Here is a 19,081-nt window from a genome sequence, read left to right as displayed (position 1 = left end):
CAACTAGAATTTTAAATTGATAAAATTAAAAAAATAAAAAAAAATTCGTAAATCCCAGAAGAGAGAGTTTAAAAAGATTCGCTCTAGTAATGATGTTGTTTCTTTCATATGTTGAAGGAACACCATAATTTTTAAAGAACATGATAAAATCATTTTATATTCTAATAAAATATGATTGAGTGATGATTTTGTTGAGTTTTGTTTTGAGTGATGATATTTAGAACAGGATGAAATTTGGGGGGGGGGGGGGATTCCATTTTAAAAATTACATTTTTCGGAGACCTAAATCCATGACTTTCCATGATTTTTTCAAAAACATAGTAAAAATCATGACATTTCATGAAAAATTTAGTTCAATACTGAAATTCATGACTTTCCATGATTTTTCAAGACTTTCCAGGTGCGCGGATACCCTGTATAAATGATATAAAATTAATCATCTTTCGTACGTAAATTAAAAGAACAAATAGGATAACAATATTAACCTGTCATAATAATGAAGTCAACACATTAAACATATTTTCAAATTAAACACATTTCAAATCAATTAAACACTATATATCATTCGCAAACTAATGACTACAAAACCTAAAATTTGCTAGAAATTTCAGCTTTCAAAACATCAGAGCGATAAACAATCTGGTTTGAAAAATCTAGGAGGGAAACATTTTGCATCTTCTTTAAAACTCCTTTTCACTTCAAGTATTAAAAATTGCATCAATCTTAATTTCTATAATTTTCCTTTGAATTTATTTATTATTTTTTTACTACTTTTTTGTATGAAAAATTAGTAGGATTTTAATTCCTAAAAAATCAAGTACTTTTCAAGTACCCTATGGCAGAATTCAAGGACTTTACAGGGCCCTGATTTTTTTAAACCAAATTCAAAGACTTTCAAGTACCGTGGGAACCCTGTTTAGAATTATTAACGGCCTAAATTATGCAAAGAAATTTGTATAGACAATATTTTAAACAGAAAAATCAGTCACGAAAACGTTTTCAAATAACTCAAGGAGGACATCTCTTAAATCTGATCCCAATAGAAACCAGTCAAATGTTTGGTTCTTTAATGTTAATTTTACTTTTTGCATATGTCTTAAGAACTATTTTAGAAAATAAAACAAAATTGCACGAAACTCGTTTATCTAAAGAGTTTCATACAGATCATAATTTTGTGAAATTATTTCTTGTTCTATTATTTATTATTTAGTTGCATCAAAAATTATTAAAGTATTTTTTTGAACTTGATGCACTGTACTTAATAAGTAGTTTTGCATAAAAAAATCACACATTAACTAATGCTTCTTTTTTAAAAGATTACATAAATTATATTTATTTAATAAAGAATCTAATATAAAAATATACATAAAACAAAACATACCATCAGCTGAGATCTAGATTTTACTAATGGTCTTCCTGCAGCCAGATTAGGAATAAAATTTTTTCCCAGATCAAACTAAAAACAACACAAGTTTCAGAAAATCAAACAGAAAATTATTTCTATTGAAGTTGTTAGAAAATAAAATATTTGAACTCATGTTCTTAAACAGAAAAAAAATATTAACAAGAAAATTTTTTAAACCAAAATCAGCATAGTCAAAAATTAGAAAATTTTACAGTTTTAAACATTTCACATAGGATAATGAATTGTTTATAATAGACCATGATGAGAGATTTTAAAAAATTAAGTGAATATGATTTTTAAATCACATCCAATTTGAGATTTATTTATTCCTTTAAATACAAAGCACAAAGTTTAATATTTAAATCCTGTGATATAAATCACGTCGTGGGATGTTGTGATTAAAAATATTGATGTGGGACTTTCAAATCTAATGAAATCTGATCATGTTCTGTGATTCTTTAATTTACACGAATGCGGATCGCATGTGATTTTTAAATCACCCGAGTATTGATCATACCAATATGGATTATAACGTAAATTTTTTTTAAAAACATGCTAATGTGTTTCATGATTAACAATTTTTAAATTGCACAAATGGATCTCATTGTAGGAATCTTTAAATTGCACGAATACGGATCGCACTTTGTGATTTTAAATTCAAGTGAATTCAAATCATGATATGCACAAAGTTAGATGTGTTTTTTAAATCGCACAAAGATAGATGTGATGCGTGATTTTTTAAAAACCACTTGAATGCAGATCGCCACGAGTCATTTTTTAAATCGGACAAATATAAATCACGATGTGTAAATTTTAAATCACGTGAATACAAATTGTGATGTGCGATACATGAATCTTTATACTTTTATGGTATTTCTGAAAAATTTATTATAACGTTCACATTTGGAATTTGAGTTTTCACTTTTTGAGGTGTTTCTTTTAACGAATAAAATGCTGTTTTAGGGCAAATAGCCAAATCTTTCAACAAAAAATAAGTAACTTTTAAGTACTTTTTAAGCACTAAAAAAATATTTTCAAGATTTAAACGATCATGATGAAATAACTAGTATCTGACAAAGAATTCTTTTCTTGATCATATTAGCCATTATAAAACAAACAAGAGATTTTTTGATTCCATATCAGAGGGTGGAAAATGAAGCCTGAAATGGAGAATATATTGCAAAATGCAGCAGTTGCACATGAGAGTAAGTAAGATATCATAACTGTAAGGTATCATTATGATACCTTACAGTTATGATTAACTGTTAACTCACCATGAATTTTCAATTTCGATAATAATTTGAGTTATCCAAATTTTATGGTACTAGCTTAACATAATTTTTATGCTTTTTTTAAATATAAATTGCAATCTTGTTTCAATAAACCAATATATGAAGAGCAAAGTATTTTGCATTTCAGCAGAATTTTTAAAAGATGCTTAAAATTAAAAGTTATCATAAACTATTGTAAGTCATTATAAAGGCAAACAAAAAGAGCTTCTGTGAGGCTGTCGCTCACTCTGCTGGTGGTTGTGAGTTCAATCCTAGCAGTCAAGTAAGCGACCAGTGTGGTTGCAGTAAGTTGCAGATTACACCCATCGAGGCTGAAAATCTTCTGGGTTGTGGTATGGAAGTTATAGTTTGTCTACGGTAAGAACTCCCCCTGCTACAAACTCTGAGGCTGTCTGCTGTTATGGAAATAAGAATAGCAGATTTTAGAGAGGGTAGCTTCTCTTCACTCTATGTCTAACGCAATAGACAGATGAAAAAGATTTCCTTCTTCTTGCCGGCTGGAGCAAAAACATGTCCTAAGCAATGATCCTGCAACCATACTCGAAATAGTAATACCTCATTACCATAGTCACCGCTATGGGTCCAGACGAATGTCTAGAGGAGTTCTTACTTTAGACAAACTATAAGAGAAAGAGGTGCCAGCTCAGGTGCTGCACTGGGATGAAAATTACATAGCATTCCTACCATGAATATTTAAATAAAGAGCTTTAAAAAATTGTACTCTGTGCTTGACTATGGTTCAGTGGCGTGGACAAAGGAAAAAAATATTTTTTAAAAATATATTACTTCTTTAGTTTGTTCAGATGCCTTCATTAGATTATCCATACAATGCTGAATGAATTCTTCTTCTCTTTCAAGTGATGAACTGTGGAAGAAATTAAATTTATTTAGCAATTAAAATTGCATGAAAATAAGTAATATAAAAAAGAAAAGTTTTTTAAAGTCAATTCCTACTTCAACAAAGAAAACAAAGTACAAACAAAGGTCAACAAAGAAAAATTTTATTTTACTTACTTTTTATTAAATAATAAAGTTTTCTCTAAAATTATTTTTAAATCTAATTTAAAATTAATTAAATTTAGTAAATGAATTAATATGTGAAAAAACTGTATTAACGTAAAGTGTCATACACAACAAGTTTAAAAAAATGTATTTGAACTTGAGTGGATGGATAAAAAGTACAGGGTGTCTATAAAAGAAGTCCGCGGTTTTGAGGCAAAATATTTTAATGAAATAAAAAACATACATACATGTTTTATATATGACTGAAAAGCTTATATTTTCAAGTTTTTTTTAACACTTAGTAAAGTTCTATGTGAACCCCGTTAGTGGAACGGCAGACGTCTAAACGGTATTCTACCTCTTCCCATGTCCTGGCGAGCATGTCTGGGGGACGGTTGCCACACAATTGACTATTCGTTCCCTGAGATGTTGAACATCACGAATTTTCTCTGCATACACAAGATTCTTGATATGCCCCCAGAAGAAAAAATCCAACGGAGTCAGATCAGGGCTCCTTGGAGGCCATGGAATAGGTCCCTCCCTTCCGATCCACCTGTTGCCGAGCCGAGCGTCCAATGCCTCACGCACACGTAAACTGAAGTGTGGCGGGTCCCCATCTTGTTGAAAGTAAACTAAACCCTTCTCCGCCTCAATGTCATCTAACTGAGGAAAAAGATACTCCTCCAACATATCACAGTAGACATCACCATTGATATTTCTCTCAATAAAAATAAACGGACCTATGATTCTGTCATACATAAGCGCACATCAAACATTTACTTTGGGCGTGTCGCGTTCGCACTCAACGAACTCATGGGGCGGCTCAGAACCCCAAATTCCGCAATTATGCCGGTTTACGTGACCATTCACATGAAAAGAAGCTTCGTCACTAAAAATTAAACTTTTTAGCATTGAAACAGCAAAGTCGTATCTCTTAACCTTGTCTGCTGGTTTGATGTGGTGTACAAGATGAATCTTTTAAGCAGTTAAACATAGTCTTTTATGAAGTACCTTACCGACAGTTGATCTTGGTAACCCCAACTCCAGGCTGCGTCTTGTCAATGATTTCTTAGGGCTTCGAAGGCATGAAGCTCGGATTCTGTCCACTTTCTCTTGAGACACACTCGGCCTACCCGGTGACTTTTGCTTCAAAACACTTCCTGTTTCCTTAAATGCACTGAACCACTGACGAATGGTTTTGTCAGAAGGCGGGTTAACACCATAGTTACGTCGAAAGTTTCTTTGTACGGTGACTAAAGACTTCGTTTCTATGAGCCTTTTGTTGCGGAGTCGCCATCATTTCAAATTTCGCGACGTCATTTCAAGGTCAACGCCCTGCAGCGCCGCCAACAGTTGATACAAACATTTCTAATTGGTATGAGTAAAACTTTTTGAGCTACTCTTTTCAGAGAAATCGACTAAATTTTGCTATCTTTTATAGTTAGTGAGATATGAATTTTTAAAACCCCGGAGTTCTTTTATAGACACCCGTTATTTTATTAAACAATTGGAAATTTGAACAAGATATATAAATATGTACAGGGAGAATGTGAACTAATAATAGGTTTTGGAAAGAAAAAAACACAACTATAAAAATATAAATTTGGCATCGCGGACCACATGTGCTACCACGTAATGTTCTTTATTGAATTTATCCGACACAGCGAATATAAAATAATTAAGTGTGGGCAATAAACTATTTTTTTTTGTTCAAATAGAGCTGTAAGTTAGAAATTATTACCGATGTTATCTTTAAAATATGTGAAAAACTGAATTGCTTATAGTAAAATTTAAAGCAATGACTAAGGTTTAACTAATGAGAAAATACCATTTTGTTTTTCGCTCATCCCTATTTAATGAATGAATCAATATTTGAAAAAACTGCATTAACATCAAGTGTCCTCCACTACATGTTCAAAAGAAATAGAATTATTTGAACAAGATATGTGTGGGGAGAGTGTGAACTAATAGTATGAATTAAAAAAAGAAAATTATTCCTACAAAAATTACCATTAATGTAATAGTTATTCAGATATAGGATGGCTGCCATACTCACATCAGTATTCAATGCACGGAGAGCGATTCTCCACAGCTGTTGCATTCCGTTCACCTGATGAAAAATAAAACCATGAATAAAATTCAAAACAAAAGAAACACACTCAATACCAGGTGAAATGGAAATACTAATACACAGGAGTGATAAAATTTTATGTGCAAAAAATCAATATCAATTCATATGTCATACATGCTTTGTATGCACAGGGTATCTGCTACATTTTATATTTTCAAATTCATGACTAATTCCAAGAACTCTTCATGACTTAACGAAATTACTATTTTCTCCGACAAAAACAGAATAATAAATTTAAAAGGCATTATAATAACATTAATTGAAATGATAGGTATAACCAAAACTGTTATACTCAGCATCTTCATATATTGATTTGAAATTTTAAAAAACAGAGTAAAGAAAGAGTTGAAGCAATAAAATAGCTAAGCAAATAATTTTTTCTTCTTTTTTTCTGCAGAATTATATTCTAAAAATACTTTTTATGTTCATCGGAAAGAAAAGAAATACTCCTGATTTTTCTGTTCTCATTTCAGAATATAAAAAAATTTGCCAATGACTGGTTTGCTTCAACTAAATTTTTTATTGATAAAACAAAAATATATAAATAATAATAATTCTGAAATCACAGAAGTTTAAAAGATACTTGCTTCACTCTAGAAACGATGTTTCTTCTTTAATTTTTTGAAAAAACATAATTTTTAAAGAACATGATAAAAATATTTTATATTTTAATAAAATATGACCCTGAGTGGGGATTTTGTTACAAATTCAGAACATCATGAAATTGGGGGGGGGGGATTCCATTTTAAAAATAAAATTCTTCAGTGACCTAAATCCATGACTTTCCATGATTTTGTGATTTTTTTAAAAAAAAAAATAGTTATAATCATGACAAATTTTGTTCAATACGGAAATTCATGACTTTCCAGGGGCACAAATACCCTGTATGTAACATATTTTTGTAAAAAAAATAAGATTTATAATTAAATTACCTACCAACGAAGAATGTTAAACTTTTATAGTAATTAATTTAAGAAAAATCTTACTTTTGACAAGAATATGGACGTTGGAGTTTTAAAATTGTGTCAATAAGAACCACAATATTGGATTTTAAAATCGTGTGAAAATGAATAGCAAATTAATTTTAAAAAAGTGTAAAAAACAAATTGTGAAATTGTATTTTAAAAACATGTAAATACGAATCGCAATGTGTAGCTTTTAAATAACGTAAAAATACAAAAATCAATAATTGATATAACAAACGTGTGAATACAAATCGAAATATGGAATTTCAAAAACATGTGAATACAAATAGCAAAAAAAAATTTTAAAAAATTCGTAAATACAAATTGTGACATTTGATTTTTAGATATTGGATTAATTCTGCGTAATAAATTATTGGATTAATTCTGCATTACAATTTTTTTTTGTACCAGCATAAAAGTGCTTTTGTATTAATCTCGTGATATTTAACTGCAAAAGTAAATTTATAAAATATTTAAACGCAAGCTCAATTATGATGTAATTGTATTTCTTGTAAATATCAAATTTTGAAATGTGGTTTCAATAATATGAGCTCATTTCAAAAATTTTCATATAGTGGGACAATTTTTTCACCAAGAAATTTTAGTTGTCAAAAGTTGCTATTAGTTTAAATAAAATATCTAAAATACGGAATTTCCTAAACTCTAGAGAAATCATGATTTCTGAGATTATACAGCAATATTTTCGAGTTTAGATGTTTTTGTAAGTGAAATATGTGATAATATCAGAATATAATTACATCAGCAGCAGAAGATGGAGTGTTATAGGAAGCGGTTGCTAAATGTGCTAGACTACTAAGTTGTTGCAAAAGATTTAAAGCCATCATGCTAGTAGACTCAGGTGGCAACTGAGGCATCTTGAAAACAAAAAGAAAGTGTTTTAATACATTCATATTTACAGTTTGTTTACTTTTCAAAAATATACATCACCAATAAAATAAACATGATAAATTTTATTCATCATTTACAGCAGGGTTAGCAAATCCCAAATCAAATAAAACTGAACTTTCATTATTTAAATTTAGATTCTCCTCAGAAATTTTCTCTTCGTACACAAATCAAAACTTTAATGAAACATGTCGATAAAGCTTCATATTATTTAAAAACAATAATAGAATTACTACAGACTAGACACTGAAGAAATAAAATCTTAGCAGCTATATTCAAGATTAATACTTTAAATTAATTTGTAAAGACTAAGACCAAATTTGTCAGTTGGATATCAAATAAATAATAAATTTAAATCAAACAACTAAATATTTTACTTACAGCTAGTAAAAAGAGATAATTTAAATGTTTGTCATTTTCTTCTACATTCAGTACTTTGTACAAATAACAATACTTCTATGCAGTTTTTAAATTAAGTATTTTTTAGCATAAAAGTTGGATAACTAAATTTAAGTCAATTTTATATAATTATTCTGTTACATAACATATTTCTTATAAGTAATTATGCTTATTTAGAAAAGAAAAGAAATTATTTAAAAAAAAAATTCCTTTTTTCCTCCTATATATTTCTGATAAGATAGAAGATACTCTGTAAAAAAAATAAGCCATGGAAAATGAAATAAAAATTATGATGCAAAATGTGTAACACTTCCCTAATGATTCCCTATTTGCATTGGCCCACATAAAAACATGTAATTAGTGAATGATCCCCAAGTCAAGTACGAAGATTATGGTACTGATCTATAAATAGAATATCACAAGAAACCCATTAGCTTGCCAGTAACGAAGACGATAGCACTTCTCCATTGTGGAAATTAACAAGAGAAATAAAAATTTCAATCACTATCAGGGAATTTATTTTTTTGATTATGTTCAGTTGGCTTCCGTAATCAGCGAAAATTCGAGAGATTTTTCAACTTCATATCAGAGGATGGAAATGAACCCTGAAATTGAAAATTTTAGCGAAATGCAGTAGAGTTGCACATGAGAGGCGAAGAATCCTTCCCACTGAATACAGCTCTATATATGAAAATGCTGACCTGCAAGTATTTCATCAAACACGTAAAGCATTTTCAAACGGACATACGGTACACCAAAATAGATTAGAGGAAAATGAAATCTGAAAACGCTGAATAGAACACTGTCTTTTTGCAAAATTTGTGTCAAAAAAAGAAAAAATATCTCATTTTAGAAAAGGGAAAATTAAGCACTTTTTTAAAACACCCAATGAAAAAGCTTCCTTAAAGGCTTTAAAAAAATAAAAATTTGAAATTAAGAACCGTTTGGCACTTTTTAAGAACGTTATTAAAATTAATTAACATTGCAATAGTATGACAATGTTACTTCCTTGCAGTAGTACTAACCATCTCTACGCAACAAAGGTGTTATAACATACCTTTTCAAGGAGAACATGCTTAAGCAAAGAAATATTCATAGCATGTTGATCTTTTTCTTTTGCCTGATTGAGAAGCCAACCAAAAAGTTCATCTGCATACTCTGTATCTTGAGCTAAACACTGCCATAATATATCAACTTGTTCATGATTTAATTCTAGAAATGAATATACATAAAAAATAATTATAAAATTTTTTAATCATTGAATTTACACAATTATGTATCATAATTTAAACTTAATGTGGTCACCTAATAAAATATGTGCTATTCCTATATTTGAGTCCCTTAGCGAACAATTAAGACACATGCAAATAATAAATTTTATTTAATTCCATGCAAAGAAAACATAAGTGACGACCCCCGGGGCAGAATTGCGGCGACATTGTCGCACAATGTTACAGATTTTTGCAGAAAGATTTTTCCTTTGAGAAGGGAAAATGTTCGGTTTTTCTTCTTTTTCTACAGAATTTTTTTCAAAGATGTTTTTCTTTTGCATCAGAGAGAAAAGAAATAATCATGATTTTTCTATTCTCATTTGAGATTTTTTTTAAAAAAAAAAAAAAAAAAAAATGGTAACTGGCTTTAGCTGAAATTTCAAATTAATAATGTAAAATAAAAAAATTCAGAAATCACGAAAGTTTAAAAGATAGTTCCGTCTAGAAATTATGTTCTTCCATTTTTTTTTCTTTTAAAGCGCAACCATATTTTACTTACACTTATTTGGGTATGTCTTTTTTAAAGAGTCTTATTTAAGTCATCTTTATTTTGGCAGTTCTGCACAGATTTTAATATTTGTAATTTATATACGAATTTTAATTTATTTACGAATTTTATATGTGCAATGATTTCCAAACTTTGAAATTGCATCATATGCCAACAAAATTTGTTAATATCGCCAACAATTTTAGAATTAAAAAATATTACTTTCACAATTTAAAATTTTTATACATTTTATTCTATACTTTCTTCCGTAAACAAAGTTTCTACTACTTTCAATTAGTAATTGTTATAATTTAAAGTATTTAGAAACAAAATATTAGTGCTAGGGAAGTTTGTAGCAGAAAGCACAAAAAAAATCTGCCACAGGGGTAATAACTGAACAAACAAGATAAATAAATAAAATTTTTTATTTAACATAAGATTGAAAAAGAAAAATTTTACTATGTCAACACCTTTGTTCTAAACTAGTAGCATAAATTGAATCTAAAGAATTTAAAATTATGAGTGATATAACTAAGACAAGAAAGGAAATTTACTTTTTGTCAATATGTGAAACATCAAAACTTTCACTTATACTTTACATGATCATGATATAATAACTAGTTTTGGACAAAGAACTCTCTCTTTTTTTAATTATATTAGCCACCATAAAAAGATCAAGAGATTTTTCAGTTCAATTTCAGAGGGTGGAAAATGAAATCAGAAATTGAGAATATCTTGCAAAATGCAGCAGAGTTGCACATGAGAGTGTAAGAATCTCATCGAATCCAGTTCAGTAGAAATATTTAATCAAATATGTATCATGATTAGCGCTATCATACGTTACAGACCGACGGTATGGCGAAATGGATTGCGGTTGAATGAATTGTGAAAACGTTGAATAGAATAATGTGAAAACCACGAGTTTGCATAATACAGAGCAAATATTGACATGGTAAAGAAAAAAAAATTCTCATTTTTGAAAAAGGAAAATAAGCAAAAACACCCCATGAAAAAAAGCCCCTTTAAGGGCATTTAAAAAACGAAAATAAGCACCTTTTAATAATGCTATGCAATATGAAGAAGAAAAAGAAAAATAACTAAAACCAATAGCCCATGACAGAAGATCATTAGAGAGAGTAGAATTAAAGATTATTAGAAAACTAAAATGTTAAAGGTGCTCTAAAATGATACATGAAATGAACGATGTTTATCATACTTATTGCTCAGATAACTGACCCAAATGGTTTTACTAGATTTTTGTCTTCACTTTTTTTGACTAACAGGACCATTTAGTGCTGTAAAATTTGATGCGAAGGAAACACCTAAAAGTTCTGATTTTCATACCTTTCAGGAAAATAATTAGTTAATTTAAATTTCAGAAGGTAAATTAGGTCAATTGATACTTACGAAATATTTCAGGAGAACCAGCTGTAGAGAACACATTTGTAAGAAAATGCAAGTGAACCTGAATTGCATCCTTATGAGAATACCTATGCATAAAGAGTAAAAAAATCTATATCACATAGAAAACATTAATATATATTTATTGATAAAAAACAGATGAAAATGTTTCTTTGTATTAACAATGAACTGAAATACAGTGAAGTCTCGCTACTACAATATCCGATACAACAATAACTCCCTCTATTACGATAATGTTTAGTGGTCCCGACAAACTTGCATATGAATTAATGTTATCCTCCTCTCAATATTACGATATTCTCTGGAGCAATAAACCCCTGTAAATTTTTTTTCCAAACTTTAACCTTACTATTTATTATTGGTTGTCAAATAATGTAAAAAAATCTTATTAAATCATCTTTTGCCATTTTTCCTGACAAAAGAAGACTCACTGCTGACCACCACAATAGCTTTCTTTCTTAAAATTGCCTCACTTATCTCTTAAGAAATCACAGAAGTAACATTCTTATCTGATTTCATTTCCTTCATGTTAAAAGCTGTGGGGCACCATTCACAAATGAAAATCATTTTGGTATTCTGGACTCAAGGCATACTTTATTGGTTGATTTAACAATAAAAAAATAATAATCAAACAAAAATATCAGACTATTTTCAACAAAAAATATTTTCAGGTATGTTTACGATCTTATTTTCTGAATTTATTTCAAATATTTTTAATATTTAACCATAATTAACACTCTGCAAATTAATTTTTTATAATATATAAAAATATTTATAGTTAGTATATATAACATTAAAAAGTCTTATTGTGTCCCTAAAGTACGCAGGCCCTCAATATAACAATATATCTCTCAACAACAATATATTTATTTGATCCCCAAAATATTGTTGGGATTATTGTACAAAGGTTTTACAGTATCAAGCGAGTGAGCTGTCGCAAGTATGAAGGCTTAAAAGCACACGATTACATATTTGTGAATGAAATTTCTTTTCTCTCCAAAGAAACAATTAACTTAACTACACAAACTGAGTTATAAACTTTGGAGAAATAAAAAGCAATCAATTCATGTAAATAAATTGTTCTATTGACTTTTTTTAATGCTGTTAAAATGTTAGGTGGGTTCAATAATAATTAAGAGCTATATTTTTATTTCAGAGATACTTCATTAACTCAGGAGAGATGCATCCTACTAAAGATCAGCCTTAAAATAATGCTACACAAAAAGTTGAAATTTCTAAATTGTGTTTAAAGGGAAATTCAAGGAATTATTTGTTTCAAGTATGATTTTCAATGCATACAAATTAAATCATAATATACATAAATCAGTAAATGATATGTTTATGATGAATCAAGAAGTTTCACAGAATGCATATGTCTCATATTTACATTCTAATATGAAAATTTTATACATGTGTAGATTAGTTTTACAGTTATTTCAAGTTTAAGGTCTTTTCCAGTTTGTTAGTCATTTTATCACAAGCAAAAGAACGGTGATTTTTCACAACCATGTACTACTCATGCCTAAAGTTGAGCAACGTCTGTTTTACCTTAACATAGTTTCGGTGTAATTAAAATTTTTTATTTAAAAGGCAAACTAATTGCAGCAAAACTGTTATGTCTAAAGACAAAAGGATCTTGCTAAAGTTTGAATTAGCTTTGGAGTAATTAAAGTTTAAAATATTTATTTTCTCACTTTTTTTCATAATGATGTTTTTGTATAATAAATAAAAGCTTAACTAATAACTCTGTGACACAAGTCACAGTTTTTTTTATAAAAATCACAAGTCTTATTTAGAATCTTTATCCAAATTTGTTAATTTCTGATACCATTTAAGTATTTCCTGATCCATTCCTGTAGTTGCTGATCCCATTCTTCTCGCCCCTTAATGCACTAGCACAATGAAGACATCCTCCCCAAGAAATTCCTTAGCCCTGCCCTTTCTCGGAAAACGGCTGTTTGTGGTTTCTTTTCATCGTCCATGAGGATTTGACGAGTGTTAGTTTGTCACAACCGTAACGATGGTAAAATAATAGAGATAACATGTCAACTTTTTGAAAATAGGTAATTTAACTTTAACTTTGAGCAAGAAGATGAAAACGAGAGCACGAAAGTCGATCTGCGCATTCGAATTCAGTTACTTCTTAGGGTACGGACTCCCTCGTGAAGCAGGTTTTTTTACCTCCCTCCTCAATTGAGGAAAGGGTTTAAAATTTTACATGGCGTCCAACACCGCCATTGATGGATTCCTTCACGGCTATTTTTTTTAGCCTTTTTTTTCTTGGCTTAATTTAAAGAAAATTCCAAAAATATCTGCAGCTGTTCCTTTTTGAAGATGGTTTTGTTTGAACCTTTTCCAGTAGTTTTTTTTATTTATTCCTCTTCACCATGATGCAAGAGCATGCTGATTGATTGTCGACACCTACCGTGGTATGTGGATTTGCTGACATCGAGTTAGGGAACCCACAGATCTTATCCGTGTTCTTTTACAAGATTTTTCTGAACGTTCAGTCTCCTGCTCCAGCTACCCACTAGTACCAATATTTTTGACACTGTGCCTCTTGTACAAATAGTAAGATGTTGTGCTAAAGAGTTTTAAAAATCTTCAATAAAAAAAATTTTTAGTGCCAAAATTGGATTCCTTTATTTATACTGATGGATTGCTTTTCTAGGTGAAAGATAACATGATGGAGAAGAGGTATGTCTTTTTTGTAAAATGTATTCTTCTCTTGAATTTTAAAATTGATTTTCTTCTGGGTTGCAAATTGCAGCACAACGCTAAAAATGTACACCTATATCGTTTTACCCGGCCATTATTCCTTTTTTTTTTTTTAATGTTTTTATCAGTTGTCTTTTAATCACTTATTAATACCCAGCAGTTACCGGTGCAAACTCACATTTATTTTTCCTCAGAGTATTAACATGGGCAAACAGGCCGCTTAATAAATTGAATTAAGTGGTCTGTTAAGCTGTCTAATTAAATTAAAAATTGCATTATTTTAGTTAGTTGTAACTTAAGGCAGTCAATTAATTTAGGAATCCTTAATGTTAATATTACTTTTCTTGAGACTTAATGCTAAATGAAAAATTTTTGCATCATTTACCCAAAGCAAAAAATAATTTTTGATATGCATATTATTTTCTGTTACTTTATTTAAAAATACCTGAAAATTTTTTCACTGTAGAGTATACAAATTTTTATGTTACTTCAAAGAATGTAATTTTACATGGTGCGGAATTTGGAAAATACGACATTAGGACAAAATCGGTTGATTTGTTCTTGAGAAAACAAATTTGAAACATAAAATTTTTTGAAAATTTGATAACAGTATAAATGTAATGATTCTAGTAGGGAAACAGGAAATGGCCAAAAAATTGAGATAAAATATTTTATAAAAAAGATAAAACTGTAAAAAAACGTTGAGTCTTCATATGTTGTTAATTCTTAAAATCAAGTTTGCTTCAAAGAAATTGAATAAATGCACCAACATATAAAAATTTATTTATACTTATTATGTGTTTCATAAATTTCTTATCAAATCTTTTAAAGAGAATGTAAGAAGAGTAACAAATTTTTTTGTAATAAGAGAAACCAGGAATTTTTCTCTTAAAAAATAATGTGTTTGTATTTATAACTTTTTCATGACTGTAATTTAATAAGTTAACCTTTCTTTCTTGATATTATTTACAATAAGATTTTATTATATAGTTGAGATTCCTCATTGCATAAAACTATTAAAATTCATCAAGTTTTCTATCACAAATATGAATGTTTGTTCATTGTAAATAAAGGTGCATAGCCAAATCTCTCAACAAAAAATAACCACATTTAAAGTACTTTTTAAGCACTCAAAAAAGCAGGCACTATATACATTAACAAAATGCAAACTAATATTCAAAGACTTTACATGATCATGATAAAATAATTACTTTTCTTCATTATATTAGCAACCATAAAAAATTTGAGAGATTTTTTGGTACGATTTCAGAGGGTGGAAAATGAAGCCTGAAAGGGAGAATATCTAGCAAAATGCAGCAAAGTTGCACATGAGAGTACAGGATGGTAAGCCAAAATGGTTTGTGATTGAATGAATTGTGAAAAAGTTTAACACTAGAAAGACAAATTTAGTATATACCTATAGTGCCCAAAAGCAGTCAAAGTAACTGCATTGTGAAAGAATAACTAGTGTGTAAAGAAATTTGTTTAAAATTAATTTTAAATATTTTTTTTAATATTATTTACAGTTATATAACAAGTTATTAGTAAATATTAACACTAGAAAAATTATATGTTGTACAAAGAGTCACAAAATTCTAAGAAATTGTGTCATTATATACATCATTGTTTTTCTAATTGAAATAAAAAAGCAGTCAAAATGATTTTCCTGGGCGATCTAGTGTTAATAGAACAATGTGAAAACCACGCTTTTGCACAATACGCAGCGAAAATTGACATGGTAAAGAAAAAAAGTATTTTTGAAAAGGGAAAATTAAGAATTCTTAAAAAACACCCCATGGAAAAAAGCACCTTCAAGGGCTTTTAAAATATGAAAATAAGCACTTTTTAAAAATGCTACAGGCCATGTTATTCAACTAAAAAAAATTTATTCAATTTGAAATAAAACACTCATTAGTAAAAACAAATCGATGTGCAACACAACAATACAAGTAACCATGAAATTGCCTAAACTGATTTCTTAGAAAGAGAGTTCATTTTGTTAGAATTGTGAACATAGAGAGAGGGAGACTGTGGGGATATTTAGAATAGAGTATAAAAAATACACTAAAGTATAAAACCTGGGTGAAATAAACAAACAAAGCAAGTACACCTACATTCCCTTCTTTTCATTATTATAATAACAAATTGTTAAACTGACTTACATTGGGTTTTTATTATTAAGCCTATTTGAAGTATAAGTCATGAGATTGTTGAAAAAGTGCTTCAGCATTTTATGTTCTTTCTCTGCCTACCTAAAGAAAACAAAATTTGATTAAGTTTTGAAGTTCGAAATACAGAAATTGGAAAACACAGTGGTTAAACTTATTTCTTAAATCAATCAAAATTTTTCAACAAAAAGTCAAATAAAAATAGTGCAAAGTTACCAAGTCAGGGTTTCCACTCAAATCTGAAAAAAAAAATTCCTTGTGTTTTCCATGTACATACTATACACAATATATTAAGAGGAAACAACAATTACTGCGCTCTTGTGTGAGATATATTTGGCTAACTACATTTATTAGCTTTAATCGCTAGAAAAACAGATGAACATAATGCTATAGTAAATTAAATAGTTCAGTATAGCTGAAACAAGACAAAAATAAAAAACAAAATTCCCTGCATTTTCCCTGTTATTTTAGGTGATTTTTAAATTCCCTGTATTTTGCAGGTTGTCTCTGCTCTCCCTGTGGAGTGGCAACCCTGCAAGTACAATTTAAAGGTAATTGTCATCCACAACCAACATTAACTATACCTGCATTGACTGATGACATAAGGCATCTATATGCCGGAATACATGCGCATTACTTGCATTCAAAATTTTGGTGGTTACATCGGTTATTAATGTACCACTATTTCATATTTAAAATGGTTTTTCTCTAGATTGCCTACACTTGTGATCTTGAAACTTGGATAAATTAAATGTTACTATGACAAACGCATTGCCATAATTTCATTACTCTACAAAATAATTTTTCTCTGTGCAGATATTTTTTTTACATCAGTGTATATACACCCTTGTGCAAATTAATTGAAACAAACTTTTTTTTTCGTGTTTTTTAAAGAAGATGTTTTGGGGTTGTTTCGGTTACAATGGGGTTGGACCTTTGCAGCCTATTGACGGTATGATGCGTTCTGAGCAGTACATTACTATTCTGTGTAAAAAAGTTGTTCCAGAGTTGAAGAAATGATACCCTGATGGAACAGGGATTTAGCTCCTTGCCATACGTCCAAAATTGTCAAGAAATTCATGTATGAGAATCAAATTGAGACATTGGAATGGCCAGGGAACTCTCCGGATATCAACCCAATTGAGAATCTCTGGGCCATATGCAAGAATGGCGTATTAAATATGGACTGTACAACTATGGAGAAGCTAATCACGGCATTAATTTATGTGTGGTCAAGGACACAAATATTATAAATGACTGTAAAAAATTAGTGGAATCCATGCTGAATCGTGTCCAAATGTTAATAAAGTGTCGTGGAGATCATATTATGTACTAAAAATTTTTGAGTTTGTATAAATTTAAATAAAATAGCATTTTCTCTTAGTTTTCTGAATTTATTGAGTTTGTTTCAATTAATTTGCACAAGGGTGTACATATACTTCTTTACATACAGCTGTAAAAATGTTCTTTTTTCTATCTGATTTCCATTTTTCAATCTCTAGTACAGCATCCAAGATTTCTCTTAATTAGAAAAGGCTTTATACCATTTTATTTGTGCAATATAAGAGCAACTTTTTAAACTATTGCTTTATTTTATTTTGGATATTTTTTAACATTGTATAACGGCACACCCTAATACTTAAAGGCAAATTTTTATGTCTTTAAGTATTTATTTAAATCATTTTATGACTTATCTGTTTTACTATTGCAGCCATGTTCAACTGGTAAGTTTGAAGATATATTAAATGATTTGTACAAGTCAAAACTCTATAAGATGCTCTTGCATTTCAAGGTTTATTTTATAAAGATCTATGTATGTACAATGGGTATTGCGGTAATTATATGTGCTATGATAATAGGTATTTTATGAACCCTGACAGGACAGTGTGACAGAATTTTTTCTAGCTATCTGCGACTATCTAGCACTAATATCTTTGTGCAAGATACTTTTAATAATAACAAACATATATGTCACTAACTTCAAATAACAAAAGAAAAACTATATAATTTTTTCAAAATTAAACATGTAAAATTTTTTTAATTCTGATATTATGGAGATACTCTCGCATATTGTTGGGGGCGGGGGGTGAAGCACAAATCATTTCCTTCTCCACATTTTGTAAATAATTATTACAATAAAAAATCATGAAAAAATAATGAAGTAATTGCCGAAAAGGATCGGCGAAAAAATCATGCGAATCGGACTCCTCAAAAAAGGGTAACTCAGATGAGTGTTTTGTTTCGAGATTAGGTTGTTGTAATAAATAAAATCGTATAAAAATATCAGATTTAGAAACTATGGAGAAATCAATAGCAATAACTGTCAAAAATTGGATAGAATCATTGTCTTAAAAAGTAAATACTCAAACGCACGATTCTAATCTTTCATATTGTTTGAAATATATTGCGATATTTAAAAATCAGGTGAAAATCAATTTCAATAACTGCCGAAAATACAATGGAAACAATACATCGATTTACGATACTATCGGTGCGAATCGCGTGCCAAAAAGGGTTTATCTAAATGCATGATTCTAATATCACGTGTAAATTTCTACTGTAAAGAAATCTGAACTTCTTTTATTTTCAAAATTTCTCATAATAAAAATACAAACGAAAAATCTTTCTGCAAGAAACTCTGTAACGTTCTGCGACAATGTCATTGTGATTCTGCCATGGAGTGTTGAATGAATTTCTATAATCAATATACATCAAATTTGAATATTTGTGAAAAATCAATTTACATAGCAAAATTTATTAAATGTTTAAGAAGCTTACAATGTCACTGAATGAGTATCACTGCTTCCTCTGAATTGCTAGAAGAATGAGAACAGCTTAGGTAATAAACGCATAGACATGATGACTCATCTAATGAGAAAATAAAAATGTAAAGGAAGGTTATGGTTGAAAAGACT

The 19,081-nt window shown here is 29.4% G+C and overlaps 1 protein-coding gene across 4 annotated transcripts; it reads right to left on the bottom strand.

Annotated features, from left to right (window-relative positions):
- Positions 1-1,380: 1,380 nt before the first annotated feature.
- Positions 1,381-19,037, bottom strand: LOC147812759 (ubiquitin carboxyl-terminal hydrolase 34-like). Of its 4 annotated transcripts, none has more exons than XR_015432416.1 (8): positions 18,945-19,037; positions 16,161-16,250; positions 11,266-11,348; positions 9,158-9,312; positions 7,554-7,670; positions 5,756-5,809; positions 3,484-3,562; positions 1,381-1,456 (listed from the first exon to the last, which is right to left on the bottom strand). XR_015432416.1 is itself a non-coding variant. In XM_087158759.1 (8 exons), the coding sequence occupies exons 2-7, from the start codon at positions 16,226-16,228 to the stop codon at positions 3,510-3,512; spliced, it is 576 nt and encodes a 191-aa protein (XP_087014885.1). In that variant the 5' UTR covers positions 16,229-16,250; positions 18,945-19,037; the 3' UTR covers positions 1,381-1,456; positions 3,484-3,509. The 4 variants fall into 4 exon arrangements, 3 of the variants coding, with proteins under 3 accessions (XP_087014885.1, XP_087014887.1, XP_087014886.1); XM_087158759.1 differs by having other exon boundaries at positions 5,710-5,809; XM_087158761.1 differs by lacking the exon at positions 7,554-7,670 and having other exon boundaries at positions 5,710-5,809.
- Between the last annotated feature and the right edge of the window lie 44 nt (positions 19,038-19,081).

Source organism: Parasteatoda tepidariorum, chromosome 3 (genome assembly GCF_982258835.1).
Source record: "Parasteatoda tepidariorum strain Cologne lab strain chromosome 3, Ptep-v5.0, whole genome shotgun sequence".
NCBI classification, from domain to species: Eukaryota; Metazoa; Arthropoda; class Arachnida; order Araneae; family Theridiidae; genus Parasteatoda; species Parasteatoda tepidariorum.
This window is presented reverse-complemented; position numbering and strand designations above follow the sequence as displayed.